General features: G+C 49.5%; 1 protein-coding gene across 1 annotated transcript; it reads left to right on the forward strand.

Annotated features, from left to right (window-relative positions):
• The first annotated feature begins 11,641 nt into the window (after window positions 1-11,641).
• SV2A (synaptic vesicle glycoprotein 2A) lies at window positions 11,642-20,165 on the forward strand. The gene is made up of 12 exons (XM_055586851.1): window positions 11,642-12,357; window positions 13,863-14,043; window positions 14,864-15,015; window positions 15,132-15,265; window positions 15,833-15,922; window positions 16,155-16,265; window positions 16,434-16,522; window positions 17,162-17,326; window positions 17,541-17,674; window positions 18,519-18,725; window positions 19,317-19,476; window positions 19,907-20,165. Exons 1-12 carry the CDS (start codon window positions 11,736-11,738, stop codon window positions 20,088-20,090), a joined length of 2,229 nt encoding a protein of 742 aa, XP_055442826.1. The 5' UTR covers window positions 11,642-11,735; the 3' UTR covers window positions 20,091-20,165.
• Window positions 20,166-20,500: the final 335 nt, after the last annotated feature.

Below are 20,500 nucleotides of genomic sequence, written 5' to 3' on the forward strand. Positions count from 1 at the left end.
TCAGACTCTGCTGCTGCTGCTAAGTTGCTTCAGTCGTGTCCGACTCTGTGCGACCCCATAGACGGCAGCCCACCAGGCTCCCCCGTCCCTGGGATTCTCCAGGCAAGAACACTGGAGTGGGTTGCCATTTCCTTCTCCAATGCATGAAAGTGAAAAGTGAAAGTGAAGTTGCTCAGTCGTGTCTGACTCATAGCGACCCCATGGACTGCAGCCTACCAGGCTCCTCCATCCATGGGATTTTCCAGGCAAGAGTACTGGAGTGGGGTGCCCTTGCCTTCTCCATTTCAGACTCTGCTGCTGCTGCTGCTAAGTTGCTTCAGTTGTGTCCTATTCTGTGTGACCCCGTAGACGGCAGCCCACCAGGCTCCCCCGTCCCTGAGATTCTCCAGGCAAGAACACTGGAGTGGGTTGCCATTTCTGCTCAGCAATTCTTTAAACAGAGTACGCCTTGCTACTTCAGTTCACACATCTGTTTGATTTTTAGTTTTTGTGCACCCTCTGACATTTTGTAATCGCCCTCCCCCATGCATGAAATTTTAATATCACTGATATGCTGTTGTATCTGTATATGTACTATGGCCCTTTGGAAGGTCATAAACATAACATTTAAGGTTCTCATCCCTGTACCAATTTTTGACTTCTTGGGAGGGGGGCAATACTACTCCCATTGACAATGCAGGCTCTAGACCATGGGTCCTTAATGTTTGTAGGCCATGGGACAGTCCTTTGAGAATATGACAAAACTATGGACCCTACCCAAGAAAAAAATGCATGCATGCATATTTACCCAATATCCTGAAGCAAAAATTCCAGAAGTTTCATGGATCCCAATCTAAGTATCCCCACTAAACTGAATCCCTTAAGAATCCTTAACGATTTTCATTCTATTAATCTGTATCCCCCGAGAGTGTTGAAAGCTGCCTAATATATATAATAATTGTAAAAATGGTGATGGTGGTTTAGTTGTTAAGTCATGAACTCTTGTGTTCCCATGGACCGTAGCCTGCCATGGGATTTCCATGGGATTCCCCAAGCAGGAATACTGAAGTGGGTTACCATTTCCTTCTCTAGGGGATCTTCCTGATCCAGGGATTGAACCCTAGTCTCCAGCATTGCAGGTGGATTCTTTACTGACTGAGCCACTAGGGAAGTTCCAACTGTAAGAATAATAATAGCTAACATTTACTGAACTCTTACTATATGCCAGGTACTGAACTGTTTTATATGCATTATCTCAATCCTTAAAATAATGCCTTAGGTAGATTTTACTTTTATGATTTTAGATTTTGCTTTTGCACCAGTTTTAAGATGGGGAAGCTGACATTAAGTTCCTTGACCAAGGTCACATGCTAAAAAGCGGTAGGTGTAGTAATTGAAATAAGATCTGTCTGTATGCAGGTCAGGAAGCAACAGTTAGAACTGGACATGGAACAACAGACTGGTTCCAAATAGGAAAAGGAGGACGTCAAGGCTGTATATTGTCACCCTGCTTATTTAACTTACATGCAGAGTACATCATGAGAAACGCTGGGCTGGAAGAAGCACAAGCTGGAATCAAGATTGCTGGGAGAAATATCAATAACCTCAGATACCCAGATGACACCACTCTTATGGCAGAAAGTGAAGAAGAACTAAAGAGCCTCCTGAAAGTGAAAGAGGAGATTGAAAAAGTTGGCTTAAAGCTCAACATTCAGAAAACTAAGGTCATGGCATCCGGTCCCATCACTTCATGGCTAATAGATGGGAAAACAGTGGAAACAGTGGCTGACTTTATTTTTTTGGGGCTGCAAAATCACTGCAGATGGTGACTGCAGCCATGAAATTAAAAGACACTTACTCCTTGGAAGGAAAGTTATGACCAACCTACACAGCATATTAAAAAGCAGAGATATTACTTTGTCAACAAAGTTCCGACTAGTTAAGGCTATGGTTTTTCCAGTGGTCAAGTAATGGATGTGAGAGTTGGACTATAAAGAAAGCTGAGTGCAGAATAATTGATGCTTTTGAACTGTGGTGTTGGAGAAGACTCTTGAGAGTCCCTTGGACTGCAAGGAGATCCAACCAGTCCATCCTAAAGGAGATCAGTCCTGGGTGTTCATTGGAAGGACTGATGTTGAAGCTGAAACTCCAATTCTTTGGCCACCTGACGTGAAGAGCTGACTCATTGGAAAAGACCCTGATGCTGGGAAAGATTGAAGGCAGGAGGAGAAGGGGATGACAGAGGATGAGATGGTTGGGTGGCATCACCGACTCAATGGACATGGGTTTGGATGGACTCCAGGAGTTGGTGATGGACAGGGAGGCCTGGCATGCTGTGGTTCATGGGGTCACAAAGAATCAGACACGACTGAGCGACTGAACTGAACTGAACTGAACTCCGTAGCCAACTGCTTAGTCATGTTTTGCCTTGTGACTTATTGGCTTTCTATATAAGCTATCCCCTCTCTAATTGGATTAAAAGCTCCTCGAGGGTAGGAATTTTGATGCTTCACTTGTTAGCATCTCTCATTGGAACTTTATGGTGTCTTCTTTGCGACCCCATAGACTGCAGCCTACCGGGCTCCTCCATCCATGGGATTTTCCAGGCAAGAATACTGGAGTGGGTTGCCATTTTCTTCTCCAGGAGATCTTCCCAACCCAGGGATCAAACCCCAGACTCCCACATTGTAGGCAGACGCTTTACCGTCCGAGCCACAAGGGAAGCCACTTACGGTGTCTTAGAGAGGCTGTTATTGACCCTCTTATACCCCTCTTTATGCTCCCCATCCTGACAATCTCATGTGCATAAAGTGGAGTAGACAAAAAGTAGTGATAGGATATAAGTGGGTGCCTGATGTTGAGGAGTAGTCAATATTCAAAAATATATTTTTGGCATGCTACGTGCTTGGCATGCAGGATCTTTAGTTCCCAACCAAGGATAAATTCACGGCCCCTGCAGTGGCAGTGCCGAGTCTTAACCACTGGACCACCAGGGAAGTCCTGAAGAACAGCCAATTTGATGGATAAGTGGTGAAAGAAGTTACACCAGAAAGTAGTATAAGGCTGTGATTTAAAACCTTGGAAAGCTCTGAAACCCAGAGCTATGAAGCCAGAGACCTATATACTGTATGAACCTACTTATATGAAGCTCTAGAATAGACAAGTCTAATCTATGGTGACAGAAAGGAGATCAGTGGTTGCTAAGGATGGGGAGATTAACTTCAGAATGGCACAACAGAAATTTTAGGGGCAATGTTCTTTATCTTGATCAGAAGGATGCTTACAGGGAAATATACATTTGTTAAAACACATGGAACTATACACCTAAGATGGATACATTTTTAAAGGTTAAGAACTCTGCATCTATACTGCCTTTGTTCAAATCCTAGTTTTGCCATTTCTGAGTTGTGTGATTAATCAAATTACTACTTAGGCAATCAGTGCCTCAATGTCATCTGTAAATGGTAATCATTTCGTAGGTTAATGGGGAGGTGGGGTGAGTTAATTGTTGTCAAGTGGTCAGAAAAGTGCCCAAGTCAGGTAACTGCTCTAACAACATCAGCCATCATTACTATACACCCATTTATCACCTCCTGCTCCACAGTCTTATTTCCCACACCCATATAAGCCATTTGTGGAGAAGAGCGGTCTGATGGGTAGGAACAAGTCTAGACTAAAAGACTTCCCTGGTAGTCCAGTAGCTTAGACTCCATACTCCCAATGCAGGGGGCCCAAGCTTCAATCCCAGGTCAGGAAGTAGATCCCACACGCCGCAACTAAAAGTTCACACACCACAACTAAAGATCCCGAATGCTGCAAAGAAGATCTAAGATACTGCATGCCGCAAATAAGACTCGGCACAGCTAAATAAATAAATCAGAGATAAACATTAAAAAAGACACACAGATCTTCAATATTTTTACTTAAGAAATCCTTAGCAGTAGCAGTGTTAGTTGCTTAGTTGTGTCTAACTCTTTGCAACCCCACAGACTGTAACCCACCAGACTCCTCTGTCCATGGAATTCTCCAGCAAGAATACTGGAGTGGGTTGCCATTCCCTTCTCCAGAGCATCTTCCCCACCCAGGGATCAAACTTCAGGTCTCATGCATTGCAGGCAGATTCTTTACTGTCTGAGTTACACAGATCTATAAACAAACAAAACAAATTATTTAAGTATTTCTTAAGGATTTTTACATATGCATGTACTTGTCACTGCCATTTAGATTAAAATGTAGCACATTCCCACCATGTGACCACTATTTCCTCTCACTGTTTAATGTGCTTTTTCTTGAACTTTATGTAAATGGAATCAGGTGTGTACTCTTTTTTTTGGGGGGGGTGGTCTGGCTTCTTTGTTTAGTATTTTGTTTGTGAGATCTTTTTATGCAGCTGTATACTATTTTATGCAGCTATATACCCATGGGGTGTCAAAGAGTCAGACATGACTGAGCGACTGAACAACAACAAATATAGTAATTCAGTCTTTTAAAATAGTATTCCCTATATGGGGCTTCCCCACCGGTTCAGCGGTAAAGAATCCACCTACAATGCAGGAGACATGGGTTTGATCCCTGGTTGGGAAGATTTCCTGGAAGAGGGCATGGCAACACACTTCAGTACTCTCACCTGGAGAATCCCATGGAGAGAGGAGCCTGGCGGGCTACAGTTCATGGGGTCACAAAGAGTCGGACATGATTGAAGCGGCTGAGCATGCACACATTTGTTACATGAATAGAGCACAATTGGTTTATACAAGTTTAACCATTCTTTGGCTGACAGACATTTGAAGTTTTTGACTATTACGGATAGAGCTGCTGTGGAAAATCTTGTACTATCTTTTATGTAGGACATATGCACTCATTTCTCTTGGGAGAGTATTTGTTGGATCCGATTTGACTTGTTTTTAAAGGATCAGCCTAACTGCTGAGAATATTGGGTTTTAAATAAGCAAGATTGGAAGTAGGGGAGCCAGTTAGGAGGCTGTTGCAGTAGTTTTAAGGTAAGAGATGATGGTGGCTTAGACTAGGGGGCAGGGGTGGAGAAGTGGTAGACACAGAATATATTTTAAAGGTAGGGCCAACAAGACTTGCTGATGTAGGGATAAGAGAAAGAAAGGAAACAAGGATAACTGTAAGGTTTTTGGCCTGAACACCTTGGTGAAAAGATGGGAAAGAACTCGTTCAGAAGTTTGTTAAGGATCTGTTAAATTTGAGATGCTTATTAGATATTCATATGGTTGAATTGAGAAATGTTGAATTGACAGATGATGATTTTGAGTTTGGGCTTGGTGGAAAGGTCTGGACCTTTGGAGATAAAAATGTGGGAATTGATATCATAGAGACAGCATTAAGGTTAAGGATCTACTTGAGCTGATCACAAAGAGAGCAGATGGAAGCAGAGAAGGGCCCTGGACTGAGCCCCTAGGAAACTTAATGTTAGTGGACCCAGAAAAGGGGCCCATGAAGGAGTAGCTGGTGAGGTGCATGGGTCCTTGGTTCTAGGGAGAAATGATGAAGTCTTTCCTCAGAACTTGAAAAATATATCCACCCTTTCCCTCTAAGAGTACAAGATTTCTATTTTAGAAATGGATAAGTAATGGCTAAGCAGAGAGTATGCAAAGACACCTTAAAGAGAAGACATGGCTCCCTGCCAGCAGAACTTGGCTTTAACCTAATTGAAAATATTTACATATTTAAATGAAGAATATGTCAACCTGAAGAGAAGTCAGCAGTGAATGCTAGTAAAGGGAGAGTCCCTCAGTCCCATGAGGGCACAGCCTTTCCAAGAGCCATCCTGGAAAGAGTGCTTTACCCAGCAGAGTTAGAGTAGTCCAGGAGCATTGGCAAGGCTGCCCACAGCGTAGAGATGGGGGGTGGAGAATTGTAGCCAAGAAGAGTTTTCTGAACCCATTGGCACGACTCCTTGCTGGGGATGGCCAGATGCCATTAAAGATACAACTCCTCCTCTTTGGTTATATCAATGTGCATTTATATGTTGACATTATTGTTGACTTGGTTTAAAGGGAGAGAATATGCTAGACATGCAGACATGAGTTTTCCCTCAGTGTGAGTGACAGTTAAATTTCTCTCTGTAACTTAACACTTATGTATTACAGCTATATGTTTTAGTAAATTGTAAACTTTGTTGGCACAAAACAGTATTCCAAGATGTAGCTTTGTGAAACTCCAGAGACCCATATCTTTGTCAGTGATAAATTCAGTAACACAAATGCCACCTGTGAGGTTGGGGACACCCAGGTGCAAGCCCTCTCCATGTAACGTATCCCAACATTTTGAAACCTCTGTGCTTAACAGAACAGAATCACACATTATTAAATATAAGAGATCCAATGCAGCATCTACTCTAAGCCCCTCATTTTCCAGATGAGAAAACTGGGGTTCAGAGAGACAGAGAACTTGATCAAGGGCCCACAGCTTATTGGAACTGAGAACCCTGGTCAGTGCTCTGTCCAAATAACCCCAGGCCTTACCTCGAATAGGTAGACTCACATTCAGTATGAGCATCTCCAAAGCACCCTGCATCCCTCATCTCTGAAGCAAATATGTTCACCAAGTGGTATGTCTTGGATCTCTAAGCCCAGGTTACTGATACAGAGGCAAAGGAAAGAATTGAAACCAATTCACCTCCTTCTTGCCCTGGAAGCAAAAGTGTGTGTGTGTGTGTATGTGGTAAGAGAAAGTGGGGAAGAGTACTGCGGGAGATTGTTTTTTTTTTTTTTTTTTTTTTGAGTCATTGTAACAAATACCTAGGGCTTCCCTGGTGGCTCAGTGGTAAAGAATCCACCTGCCAATGAAGGAGAGGCAGGAGATGAGTGTTGATCCCTGGGGTCAGGAAGATCTTCTGGAAAAGGAAATGGCAACCCACTCGAGTCTTGCCTGGGAAATCCCATGGACAGAGGAGCCTGGCTAGTTAGTCTGTGGGGTAGAAAAAGAGTAGGATATGACTTAGGGACTAAACAACAACAAGTAGCAAATAACTGGAAGGGGAGATGCCCAACTGGTCATGCCCGCTAAACCCCTGCAGCTTCTCCAACCTCTGCTGTCACCAGCAGAACGGAGGACAAGGAGGTCTGATTGGAAATAAATAGTCTGGACTATTTCTGGAAAGAGATAACAAGGATCCAGGAGTTTCCTTCTCCCGCAGTTTAGGATAAAAACCACATTTTGTTATTCTTGCTTCCTCTGAAACAGCGAGGTAAACTTGGAGTGTGAGCAGTCCAGATTAGGGAGTTTGGTTGGGAACAGTGAGGAAGGTAAAGGGACGCGATATGAAGGCAGAGCGAGTCCCTAAAATTCGTGGGTCTTGCCATTCTGGGACGGAGGCGCTGAGGAAGGGGCTGCCTCGTTCCACATCTCCCTTTCTGTCTTCCCACTTGCCTTCCTGGCATCAGTATTACTTTCCTTAGATCCTTTAGTCTTTAACTAGGAGGGGCTGGTGTCCTCTCCAGCTGCCCCTGTGACAGCCGCTCCAACTCCCTCACCACCTCTCCCCAGAACCCCGAGTCCCTCCCCATCCTCTTTTTTTCTTCCACCCCCCACCCCCCAACAATGGTCTCTCCCGATGCTCACTGGTGCGGGGGGGGGGGGGGGGGGCGGGGGAGGGCGGAGGCGGGGCCGGAGCCCGTGGGGGGGCAGGTCTGCATTGCTGCTTCCCCTGGTACCCAGAGCAGACGCCGCTGCCGCCTGCCCCACTGCCGGGACCCCCGCCCTCACCCGGACTCCCTTATCTGGGGGACTCAGCCCAGGTGAGACCCCTCTCTCAGTTTCTCAGCTCCACCCCGCCCCGGGGCAGCAGCATCCTCGCCTTGCCTTGCAGCCATTTTATCCTCCGATGCTTTGCTTGTGGGGAGGGTGACCGTCCCTCATCAGGGGTGAGGGGATTGCTGGTGGTTTGAATGGACATTTATGGCGGTTGCTGTGCTGATCAGAGAAGGAAATATATATATATTTATATATATATATGTGTGGAGGAGGGGTGTTTTTCTCTACCTTAACCAAGCCCATACTACTCTCCTCACATATTAACGGGGGTGGGGGCTTGTAAGGTGGAATAGGGTTCCCTCAAACTCCAATTCCAAACTCATCTTGTCCCCCCCTCCACCTACCCACACCCCCTCCCCCCCCTCCCCCGCCCCGCGTGATAGATGACCTTGGCTGGGGCGGGAGAATATGCTGCCTCAGTCTGTGCCCCTGGACTTGGGTTGCTGGTGGGGGGGGGCGGTTGGGTTTGTGGGGTGTGTGTGGGGAGGGGGTTGGTGGAGGAAGGGCAGATGAAGGAGGGAAGAAAGGGAATGGTGAACGGAAATGTTGGGTAGATAGAGGTGGTGAACAACCAGGCTTGGGGGCACGGTTCGGGGTGGGGCTGGAGGCAGGGTCGCTCCGGGGTGGGGGTGTTGAGTGTTGATGGGCACTAGTCCAGCAGCAGAATCAAGGGTGAGGGGAGGCGCTCGGAGAATGGGTTCAGTCAGTTCTAGGGACTCCGCTCTTACACCAGAGTAGGGCAGGATGGGGAGGGTCGCCGCGGATGCTGGCAGGGGCGGTCTCTATGCCTGTGCGCGTGAAGATCTCCCCTTGCATTCCGGTCCCTGCCACTCCGAATTTCTCCTCGGACAGTCTCAGCTGACACCTTGATCTTTTCCTGTCAGAACTGTGGAGACTCCATCTTCCAAACCGTAGGGTAGTATGTAGGCAGGGGTGGTGCAGCCTTGGTTGTCCTGGTGTGGGGATCGAGGCTCAGTTACCCAGCAGTGGTGGGGAGGGGTGCTCCAGCACCTCTCTCCCCGACATCCATGGATGTTTTGATAAGTGATTGCTTTTTAATGACCTTGTCACCTTGGCTAGGGTGGGTTGGGAAATACAGGTGGCTTCCAAAATCAGGGGCTTTGATGGAGGTGAGGGGTTCTGGACCTCCCCACCCCACAACCAATCCTGGGCTGACTGAGTTATCCTGAGAGAAGGCCTTTGCTCAGAGTCTCCCGCCTCCCCCCATCCTCTGCAGAAAATCTCCCGGGCATGTTTTCCCATCAGGTGAAGCCAACCGACCTTAAAGGGCCCTGTAACCCTGAATCTTGTCTCCTTTAACCTCTACATCTCCGAGTCTGTCTCCCTCCCACAAGCTTAGCCACCCTGTGCTGCTTTGGGGGCTAAAAATAGCACCACTTCCTCACCAGCTTGAAGAATTTGTCTTCTTTTTCTCCCTCCTGAGCTCCTGGGCTTGTTGGCCCTGGGGGAGCTGGCTGCTGAGCCTTCACATCTTGCTGTGGCTCCGGGGCCCTCTGTACCCTTCCGGTTCCTCTCAGGGGTGGAGTGTGTAAACAAACACCGAGCGTGGCTCCTGCTGGGCCCATCTGCCTGTGCCAGGGTTTGGGGGGAGATCCTAACTGGGAAGGAAAGGTGAGGCAAGCAAATTGCATGCAGAAAGGGGATTCCACTGTTCCCTGTCTCTAATGGGGGATGGTTTGGGCCTTGAACCACAAGGAAAGAAGGTGATATAGGGGTCACTGGTTCTGGTCATCGTGGTCCACTGCTCACATCTGACCTGAGGGCATAGGGCTCTGCTTTGCCAGTGCTTCTTTCTGAACTACATAGCATTACTTACCCCTTCTGCCTGGGCCACTGTGTGTGTGTGTGTGTGTGTGTGTGTGTGTGTCTAAGTGTATATGTGACATTTAATGAAGGCCCTGGATGGGTGGGAACAGAATGAAGCAGGATATTTTTAGGGGAATGATCTCTGATCAGAATCTAGTCCTGCTTCCTCTGCTTCTATGAAGGAAGAGGGAGTTCTCCCATGCTTGCCTCTGGAGGATGTCTTTTGTGGGGGAGGGGAGGTCCAAGCCCCCTTCATTCTATATCAGCTCCTACGCAATGCGGTATTTATGGACTCCCTTTTCCTTGACTCCTGGAGGAGCAGAAAGGATTAAGGGGGATTAGAAAGGGAGGCCATGGAGGAAGGAGGTACAGCTATAGATCTTAGATGTCCATGTTGGAAATGTGTTTGATTTTCCACCTCTACCCCGACCAGTGAAAGGGGGCCCATTTATGACATCCTGAAGGAAGGTGGCAAGCCAGTCATCACCTCTCTTTTAGATTTTGGTCTGCCCTTTTCTCCCCATGACCTCAGATTCCACGTCTCCCTTTTTGTGAGTCTTCCATTGTTTGTCTGGAGCAGACAATATAGGTCCAGCTGCTGGCATTTGTTTGAACAGAGGGGTCTTGGGACTCTGTATTGGGAGGTTACAACAGCATCCAAATGTGACCCCCCCTGCTTTGCCTTTGCTGCTTCTTTCACAGTTTTCAATCTAATAGGAAGGAAAGAAACTAATAGAAGGTCTGTTGTAAGAGTAAATTATCACATCAACTTGGAGAAATAGAGATTATTATCCCCAGTTTAAATATAAGGACTCTGAGGCTTAGAGATGTTCAGGAATCTGCTCAAGATCAGTTAGTAAATGGCAGAGCTGGAATTTCAACTTATGTCATCAGATTGTCATGCGCTTTGCACTGAACCAGCTCTCTCCTTGCCAGTATCCCTTTCTGCCATTCACCCTAAAGAGCATCCACAGGTGGCTTTTGTTCTAACGTCTTGTGAGGGAGTGGAGGTCATCTTACCACATTACTATCACCACAAAGCGTAATAACTAATATTTATTCATCAGTTGTTATGTGCCAGGCACTATGGTAAAGAGCTTATACTCATTATGTCATTTAATCCTTACTTCCCCCTCTTAAATGAGAGGGAACTAAGGCTTTGAGGATCAGAGACATGCTCATGGTCACTTAGTAAGCTGTTGAAGCAGGAAGTCAAATCTAAGTCTGTCTGACTCTGGAAGCTGAGCTTTCACGCACTGAGCTGTGTTGGGAGAAGACTCCTCCCTGTGAAGCCTACAGCCATGGAACCTGAGGAAGGACCATGGAAGCCCCATCTTCAGATGCCATCAGTGGTCTGAAGACAACAGGTTGAAGGATTCAGTTGTCCTTCTTTACGTTCCCCACAAGTTCTGCTCCCAGTAAGAAACCCAGACCAGACTAGAGAAGGGAGTTTTGGTTTCTCTATTTCCTCTTTTATCCTTGGCAGGTGGGTGGTAAAGCAAAGGGTCTGTTCTTGAAGTGGGGCCAGGGATGAGGAGATGGACTCTGGGTAGGTGATCGTGACTTTGGAGCAAATCCCATGGGTCTAGTCTCCAAGGTCAAAGTAAGGGACGTATACTGAATGACCCATAGCAGGCCCAGACAGTCATCCTTTTTTCCTGAGTTGGGCTTGAGGCCAGCAGGCCATCATCTCTGCAACACAAGGCCCAGGTGGGGCTCTGGGTTGGCAGGAGCACTATATTGGCCCTCTTCAGTGTCTTAGGCCTCACAACCTCCTTTTTTCTCCTTCTCATCTTTTTCTAGATCTCCAGAGGCTCCTGGAAGAGAAGTAGCAGCCTCTTCTGACTTATCCTGGCTCCCCAGCTTAGCCTCCCCAACCTGGCTCCCCCTCCCCTTCCGGTACCCCCTCTCCCCCTCTTCCTTCCCAATGCATCCAACTGAACTGGGTGTGGGCCAAAGCTCTTCCCTCCCTTCCCCTCCTAAACCCTCACTGGCCAGATCCTATAGTCTATTCTGTGCCCAGAGTTACTCAAACACACTTCATCTAAGTAACTCAGGGAAGCGGTCTTTCTGACTCCACGAGCCCTTGTGCAAAATCAGAATAAGGAAGGGGGGAAGATTCGGTGAAGTAGTCCCAAAGCCCCATCATGGAAGAGGGCTTCAGAGACCGGGCAGCTTTCATTCGTGGGGCCAAAGACATTGCCAAGGAAGTCAAGAAGCATGCAGCCAAGAAGGTGGTGAAGGGCCTGGACAGAGTCCAGGACGAATATTCCCGGAGATCCTACTCCCGCTTTGAGGAGGAGGACGATGACGATGACTTCCCCGCCCCTGCTGACGGCTATTACCGCGGGGAAGGGGCCCAGGATGAGGAGGAAGGCGGCGCATCTAGTGATGCCACAGAGGGCCACGACGAGGATGATGAGATCTACGAGGGGGAATATCAGGGCATCCCCCGGGCAGAGTCTGGGGGCAAAGGCGAGCGGATGGCAGATGGGGCACCCCTGGCTGGAGTGAGGGGGGGCTTGGGTGATGGGGAGGGTCCCCCGGGGGGGCGGGGAGAAGCGCAGCGGCGGAAAGAACGGGAAGAACTAGCCCAGCAGTATGAAGCCATCCTACGGGAGTGCGGCCATGGCCGCTTCCAGTGGACACTCTATTTCGTGCTTGGTCTGGCACTGATGGCCGATGGCGTCGAGGTCTTCGTGGTGGGCTTCGTGCTGCCCAGTGCTGAGAAAGACATGTGCCTGTCTGACTCCAACAAAGGCATGCTGGGTAAGACACGTTGCGCTCCAAAAGAGTTCTCTGTGCCTGAGAACTGCTCCTGTTCTCACCACTGCATTCCTGAGGATCCTGGTCCCAAGATATCCCCGGGAGGGCTCAGGGTTCCTCTGTCATGCTCTCCGCCTCCACTCCCCCCACCCTGACACCCTCCTCTAGAGGTTGGGTCATGGTGAGGTTGCTTGTGCAAGAGAAAAGGCACATGGGCTGGGGCTTGGGCCTGTAGTTGTGGGGTGTCTGCTTAGTTCTGTAGGAGATGGCTGTGATGGGATGGACCCCCATTTAATGTTTCTTCAAAGCCTTTCCTCTTGTTACCCTGATTATTTCCCCTTTTGGGGGGAACAAGAAGGCAGTATCCAAACCCCTTGATTTAAATGAGGAGAGTCAGTTTAGGGTGGTGGGGGGCTGGGAAGAATCCAGCCAGAGAAGCTGGTCACACTTGCTCTTAGTTAGCATTGGGAATGTTCAGGGGCCAGCGAGTGGTCTTTAATGGCCCTTCCTGATGGAGATCCCAAGGGAGGAAATCCCCTAGAAGGGGATCCCTCAGAAGGGATCAGGTCTTGCTCTGTCACCAAGTTGCCACGAGATCTTGGGCAGTTTCCTTCTCCCTCGGGCTGGGCTTGGGCCTGGGTAAAATGCAGAGTTTGGAGCAGATAACTTTTAAGACCAGTTCCAACTCTGATTTTATGAAAGAAGAAAGGAACAGGGGAGTTTGGGGACCAGAAGTATTGGAACTGGAAGGAATAAAAAAATGGATTTATATGTGGGCTTCCGTGGTAGCTCTGTAAAGAATCTGCCTGTAATGCCGGAGACTGTGGTTTGATCTCTGGGTCGGGAAGTTACCCTGGAGAAGGAAATGGCAACCCACTCCAGTATTCTTTCCTGTAGAATTCCAGGGACAGAAGAGCCTGTGGGTTACAGTCCATAGGGTCGCAAAGAGTTGGACACAACTGAGCGATTTTCACTTTCACTTTTGTGTGTGTGTGTGATTTCCTGGGAGGATTGAAGGAATGGAGCCTCTTTCCCAGGGAACATGAGAGACACCCCCTGCCGCTTGGAGGGCATCAAGTACAGAGGCTAGAGGGAATCCTGGGAGGGTCTGGGAATCTAGGCAGATCCATTTCTCATTCCAGGCAAGCTAGAGATGGGGGTATTGTGTGTGTGTGTGTGTGTGTGTGTGTGTGTGTGTGTGTGTGTGTGACAGCAAGAGAGTGAGAGCGAGCAAAAAGAAATGAGAGGGAAAGAAAGGAGAATTCTAGGGCTGTCCCATGTCTGCATCTCTGCCTTTGAACCTCCAGGCTGCAGAGATGACCTTCCATCTTTGCTCATGTAATGCATCCTCTCTCACTTGATCTCATCTCTGGGTAGACTTAGCTCCTACAAGTCCTTCAGATCCTCTGTCCATGCTGCTGCAATTTCAGCTCATTTAAATGTCTGGCGAGTGGGAGATGACTAGTGTGTCTGCTCATATCCCTTCTGCCTCTGTTCTCCTCCTTCAGGCCTCATTGTCTACCTGGGCATGATGGTGGGAGCCTTCCTCTGGGGAGGGCTGGCTGATCGGCTGGGTCGAAGACAGTGTCTGCTCATCTCACTCTCAGTCAACAGTGTCTTCGCCTTTTTCTCATCTTTCGTCCAGGGTTATGGCACTTTCCTTTTCTGCCGTCTCCTTTCTGGGGTCGGGTGAGTGTTCCCCTCATGAGTCCCTGGAAGGCAGGGCTGCGCCTTGGTTGCTGTTATACCTCTAGGGCCCTGCATAGTGCCAGGCACACCAGCTATACCTCAAATATGTGTGAACTGAATGAATGAAATCCTCTCCCTTCAGGCCAGTTTCTCCCTGTCCAGGACCTGTCTACTGTCTGTCCAGATTGCCATTTCATATCTGGTTCACTCCTGAGTCCTCCACCCTACCTTTTAGTCCCATTCTGAGCCTGGTTCCCTCAAGAGACCCAGTGGGGCTCAACTTCACCCCTGGGTATCTGTGGTTATCCCCTTCCCAGAGCATAAATATTTCCTGCATTCAACAACAAACCTTGTTCATACCCACACCTGCCAGAACTCTGAAGGCCTGAGCCACCCAACTTCTACACTTCCTCTGCCACCTGCATGTCCCCTTTGCATAGTCTCCCAGCTCTCTTCTGGCCTGCTTCCTCAGATTCCTCTTGCTCTTCTTCCTTTGGGATTTCCCCTCTTTTCTGTGAGTATCGGCTCTCCCTTCCAACTCTGTAGTCATCTTCAAGATTCAATGTTTGTTCCTTCCCATTCCCTGAGACCTGCCTGCCTGTTTCCTAGGATCCCAAGGGTCCCAAGACAAAGGATCCTAGGGTCCCAAGGATGGGTGCCTGATGGCTGGTGGTGAGGGAGCTTATAGGGCATGGTGGTGAGAAGGAGTTTCTCTTTAAAAGGTTCAGAAGATGAAAGGGACTTGGGGATCCAGAGCGCTGGGGTATGGGATCAGGAATATAGCCATTTTCCAACGCTGAATTCTTGCAATGCCCTCCAGGATCGGAGGGTCCATCCCCATCGTCTTCTCCTATTTCTCGGAGTTTCTGGCACAGGAGAAACGTGGGGAGCATTTGAGCTGGCTCTGCATGTTTTGGATGATTGGTGGAGTGTACGCAGCTGCTATGGCCTGGGCCATCATCCCCCACTATGGTGAGCAGCCCCCAGAAAATGTACCCCAGACTCTCTCTCTCCTCTCCTGTGCTCCCTATGGTAGGACCCTACAGCCTCTGGCCTCTCTGCTGACGCTGTGACTCTGTCCTTGCCAGGGTGGAGCTTTCAGATGGGGTCTGCTTACCAGTTCCACAGCTGGAGGGTCTTTGTCCTCGTCTGCGCTTTCCCTTCTGTGTTTGCCATTGGGGCTCTGACCACACAGCCTGAAAGCCCCCGTTTCTTCCTGGAGGTGAATGGGGCTGGGGCTGGGCTCAGGGGAGGGCAGCAGGGGCTCCTGCATTCAAACACCCACCATGGGCTGGGTCTGGTCCACGTGGCAGCCTTCCTTTCCCAGGGTCCAAGGTCTGGGGGGCCTTGATCTCACTTCCTTTGTCTTAGAATGTATTTCCAGAGGAGTTCCGTGGGTGTTAAAACCAGAGGACCTGCTTCACCATGGGTGGCTTAGGGTTTTGCAGGCAGGGGTCCTGACCCTGGCCCTGACTTTATGGTTCAAAAGAGGATCCTACAGCCCACCCCCTCCCACTTTATCCTGACCCAGCAGGGTGAGGACGCTCCTCCTGCTCTGACTACATACTCGCGGACCATCTTCATTTCCCTCATTTTCAGTTTCTCTTTCCATTGTGCCAAGGGATCCCCGACTCTTGCCCAAGCCTGGTTACCTCTTGTTGTGCTCCCCCTTGGGCTCTTTGGGAGTGCTTGGTGGGTGTGCCCCTAGGTCAGGTTGAGAGAGGGGGATCTGTAGCCCTGGGTCAGGGAGGGGCTGACCCGGATGTGGGGATTGTTTCTGTGGCTCTAGAATGGGAAGCATGATGAGGCCTGGATGGTACTGAAGCAGGTCCATGACACCAACATGCGAGCCAAGGGGCATCCTGAGCGAGTCTTCTCGGTAAGCCACAGTCCTCCGCTCAGTCCTCCGAGTGCCAACACCTGGCCCCTCCCTGGACTCCTCCCCCCACTCACGCCCACCTTCCTAGGCCGTACTGAGATCTCAGTGGGATCTCTCAGGGTATCATGTCTCCCTCCCATTTCCCACTCTGCTACTGCAGGAGAAACTGGGGTACTTGGAAGGGCTGGAAAGTACAGACTAAGTGACTGCTCACTCCTTCTTTTGACCCCAGGTAACCCACATTAAGACAATTCATCAGGAGGATGAGTTGATTGAGATCCAGTCTGACACAGGGGCCTGGTACCAGCGCTGGGGGGTCCGGGCCTTGAGCCTGGGAGGGCAGGTAATGACGGCGGGGATGGTGGAGAGGTGGAGAGGAGGGCAGGGCTGGAGCTTGGGGTGGGGGTGATGCGTGAACTGGAGGGAGCTGGTAGGGCAGAAAAACTGGGATCTGGAGGTGCTAGAACTACTGTCTGGCAGCCGCTGTATGACTTTGTCCTATTCCACCTAGGTCTGGGGGAATTTCCTCTCTTGTTTTGGTCCAGAATACCGCCGCATCACTCTGATGATGATGGGTGTGTGGTTCACCATGTCATTCAGGTGAGGAGCTGGGTGGGGTGGGTCGGAAGTGTTGGATGTGATGGTCTGTGGGTTGGGAGAGAGTGGAGAAAATGGAAATGAAGGGGATGAATAATGAGGGAAGGTGCTGTTTGAATCTCCTCTGATAGTCCACCCGGCTCCTCTACCTCACTCCTTAATCCAACAGTATTAAGTTTCTGTTCTGTGCCAGGTACTCTGCTGGGATGGAATAGATGTGGTCTCAGTCCTCATGGAGTTTACATCTTGGTCTAGGAGCTAGACAAACTAGCTGTAATGAGGAGTGCCCCAGTGGGAGATGTGCACTGGGAACAGGCTTCCCAGCCCAGATCGCTGGTAGCCTGGAGAGGGGATCTAAGTCCTGAAGGAGGAATAGGAGTTAGGCTGAGGGTGGGATGGGGAGACTGTTTTAAACAGAAGGTAGAGCAAATGCCTGGGAGGTAAGAAGTAATAGGCAGGAGGGTTAGAAGAACCTGAAGTCCCACAGAACCACAGCAGTTGGTGAAAGATGAGATGAGGTGAGAGATGAGGCTGGGGAGGTGAGCACGGTCCTAACATGGGCTGACTCCTCTGTTTCTTTCTCCTTCTGGACTGTGTGGTTCTAATCCATGAGCCCTGATTCCATTGCCCTTGACGCTTCAGCTACTATGGCCTGACTGTCTGGTTTCCCGACATGATCCGCCATCTCCAAGCGGTGGACTATGCAGCCCGCACCAAAGTGTTTCCTGGGGAACGTGTGGAGCACGTGACTTTTAACTTCACCTTGGAGAATCAGATCCACCGAGGGGGACAGTACTTCAATGACAAGTATGTGGGGATCTTTGAGCTTCACCCCTTCCACCCCTCCTACCCTTTGCCTTTTTTGTGAGTCTGAGGGTTCAGAGACAAGCTGTTTGGGGGCAAAGACCCGTGGTTCTTCTCAACCCTGCAGCTTCCTGTCTTACTTCACTGTGACTTCACGAGTGTTGGAGGAGGGTGTAAGAATGAGGGGAAGGTGGCTTTCATCATTCTGGCTTTACAGGTTCATTGGGCTACGTCTGAAGTCAGTGTCCTTTGAGGACTCCCTGTTTGAGGAGTGTTATTTCGAGGATGTCACATCCAGCAACACATTTTTCCGCAACTGCACGTTCATCAACACCGTGTTCTATAACACTGGTAAGGTGGGATGGCTAGAGGCTGACAGACCAAAGGATTGGGTGGACCCTGAGCTGGAGAAAGGGAACCTTCTTCATTCCCTAACTCAGGGTTCTCAAGCTGAGCTCTTCAGAGCCTTGGAGGTGATAGGGGGGTCTGTTAGTTACTACTAACAATTACAACAATCTAATGGTAATTGATCATTTTTCTGTAATAAGTAGAACATCTGACGAAAGCATCAAATTTGGTTGCTTTTGGCTAGAACTGAAACAACTCAATATTGTGATATTAATGCACTTTTGAAGAGGGCAAAATCATTCAAAAGAGCAGCCTTGGGAAAAAAAGAAAAACAATAAAAGGGATATTTGGTGGAGAAAAGGGAGTCAGGGCCTTAATCCTTTTCTTTAACAGGGATTCTCAAACTATATGCACATGAAATGCTGGTTTTGTGAGCTAGACTCAGGTTTCCCACCTCTAAATGGAGTGCTGAATGAGTTTTCCTATCTTGCAGAAAAAAAATGGATAGGATTCTAAGGCTTTTTAATATTTGCTCAGTAATTTGTCCTAACTTATGGCTCTGCTACTGCTTATAGTTAAGAGTAGACAAAAAGAATGAACAGGAAAGCAGTAGACATCATTAGGAGAAAACATAGCAACAGCCAAGCGCACTGTTTCATTTGTTAACTATGGTCATTTTGTGGCATAAAAGGATCTTAGCTCCTATGGTGTTTTGCCATAGTGTTCTGACTGATTCTGAGAGCCCCGCCTGCTAAACCCCTCAAAGGCAGAGCCCTGAGCATAAGCAATAGCAGCCTCCCTCTCACACGTGCCATGATTGTCTGCCTGTCTTGGCCTTCGCCCCCAGACCTGTTTGAGTACAAGTTTGTGAACAGCCGTCTGGTGAACAGCACATTCCTGCACAACAAGGAGGGCTGCCCCCTGGACGTGACAGGGACGGGTGAAGGCGCCTACATGGTGTATTTTGTCAGCTTCTTGGGGACGCTGGCTGTGCTTCCTGGGAACATTGTGTCTGCTCTGCTCATGGACAAGATTGGCAGGCTCCGAATGCTTGGTAAGGGGGAGAGGCTGGGTAGAGAACTGACTAGGAGGCCAGGGGTGGGCATGGCGGTCACTGGGCTTCTCACCTTAGTCTGTGGAAAGCTTAGCCAGAGAAGGGTCTGTGTCTCACTTCTTCTCCTTGGAGGGAGTCGGGGGAGGTGGAGGCTGCATGACCAGGCGGGGTCTGGTGAGGAAGCTCCTCTGGGGATAGGAGGTGGGCAGAATAGCAAGTCTAGGATACAGGCTTTGGGGTCATGGGTTTTGAATCTCAGCTCCACTGCATTTTAGGTAAGTTACTCACCTCTGTGAACCCAGCTGTCTCATCTGCAACATGGCAGGGATGACAGTACCTCTTAGGAGGCTGACTTATTAGTAATGTATGTAAACCATCCAATTGTTTGGTGCATAGCTTGTACCGAGGAATGGTTGGTACTGATACTGTTAATAAAAAGACAATGTAAATGAGGTTGGAGATGAGGGAGAAGCCTTCCTTTAGGGTACCCTGGCAAAGAAAGTGTCTCATCCTGGTCGAAGGGACAGAGTGGGCTGTGGGTGGCTTTTATCACGGCCACGCTCATGCTGCTTTCTTCCTCCCTGGCTCCAGCTGGCTCCAGCGTGATGTCCTGTGTCTCCTGCTTCTTCCTGTCTTTCGGGAACAGTGAGTCCGCCATGATCGCTCTGCTCTGCCTTTTCGGGGGGGTCAGCATCGCATCCTGGAACGCGCTGGACGTGTTGACTGTTGAACTCTACCCCTCGGACAAGAGGTAACAGGCGTGTGGTGGGGGCAGGGCAGCAGGTTTAGGGCTCAGAGGGCAGGACAGAAACGGGGTGAGGAAGGGGGCTGATGGGGAAGGCATCTTTAGGGGTAAAAGGGTACATATTCCCCTTGAGTTTCTCTTCTAAAAGCTGGTAGCATTTTTTTTTTTTTTAAGCTGGTAGCTTTTATATTCACTCCTTGAAGTCAACTATTAACCTAATTTTTTGGTGTCCCTTCCCCCTTGCCTCCCAATTTATCTGTATTCCCTGGTGTGCACCCCTCCTCTCTAATTGCTCCATTCTTCCTCTCCCTCTTGGACACTGCTGGCCCTCTCCTTCACCTGCCCCTCTTCCCCCACAAATCCTCCCATGCCCTGTCCTTTGTCTCCCTCCCCGGCCCCTCCATCCCATTTGCTGTGCTGGGGGACTCCTGAGCAGAACCACAGCCTTCGGCTTCCTGAATGCCCTGTGTAAGCTGGCAGCTGTGCTGGGGATCAGCATCTTCACGTCCTTTGTGGGAATCACCAAGGCTGCCCCCATCCTCTTTGCCTCCGCTGCCCTTGCCCTCGGGAGTTCTCTGGCCCTGAAGCTGCCCGAGACCCGGGGGCAGGTGCTGCAGTGAGGGAATCTCGGGCTTTGCGGGTGGCAGGCACACTGTGAGACCAACAATTCCCTCTTCCCGTTCCCTGCCCTGCCATCCTGGCTGCCAGAGCCCTCTTTCCCTGCCTCCTGTTTAGTGTCTTAGCCATGTATGCGTGAGTGTGTGTGTGTATGTAGGTGTGTGCATGTGTGAGACCCCGTGGGCAGGGACTACAGGGAAGGCTCCTCCATCCTAGATTTGGGGTGTAGCTCTGTTTCCCACCTCCTACCACCCCTGACTTTGCACAAGAGAAGGCTTGGCCCCACCCTTCTCCCCCAGTGTTAGTGAGAGGCCCTTGCTCTTCCCAGCTCCTGGGGCTTTTCCCCCTTATTCCCTCTGCCTGGGCTCTGGCGAAACCACAAGCAGGTGGTTATGCCGGGGGCTAGGGCTTG

Source organism: Bubalus kerabau, chromosome 6, assembly GCF_029407905.1.
Source record: "Bubalus kerabau isolate K-KA32 ecotype Philippines breed swamp buffalo chromosome 6, PCC_UOA_SB_1v2, whole genome shotgun sequence".
NCBI classification, from domain to species: domain Eukaryota; kingdom Metazoa; phylum Chordata; class Mammalia; order Artiodactyla; family Bovidae; genus Bubalus; species Bubalus kerabau.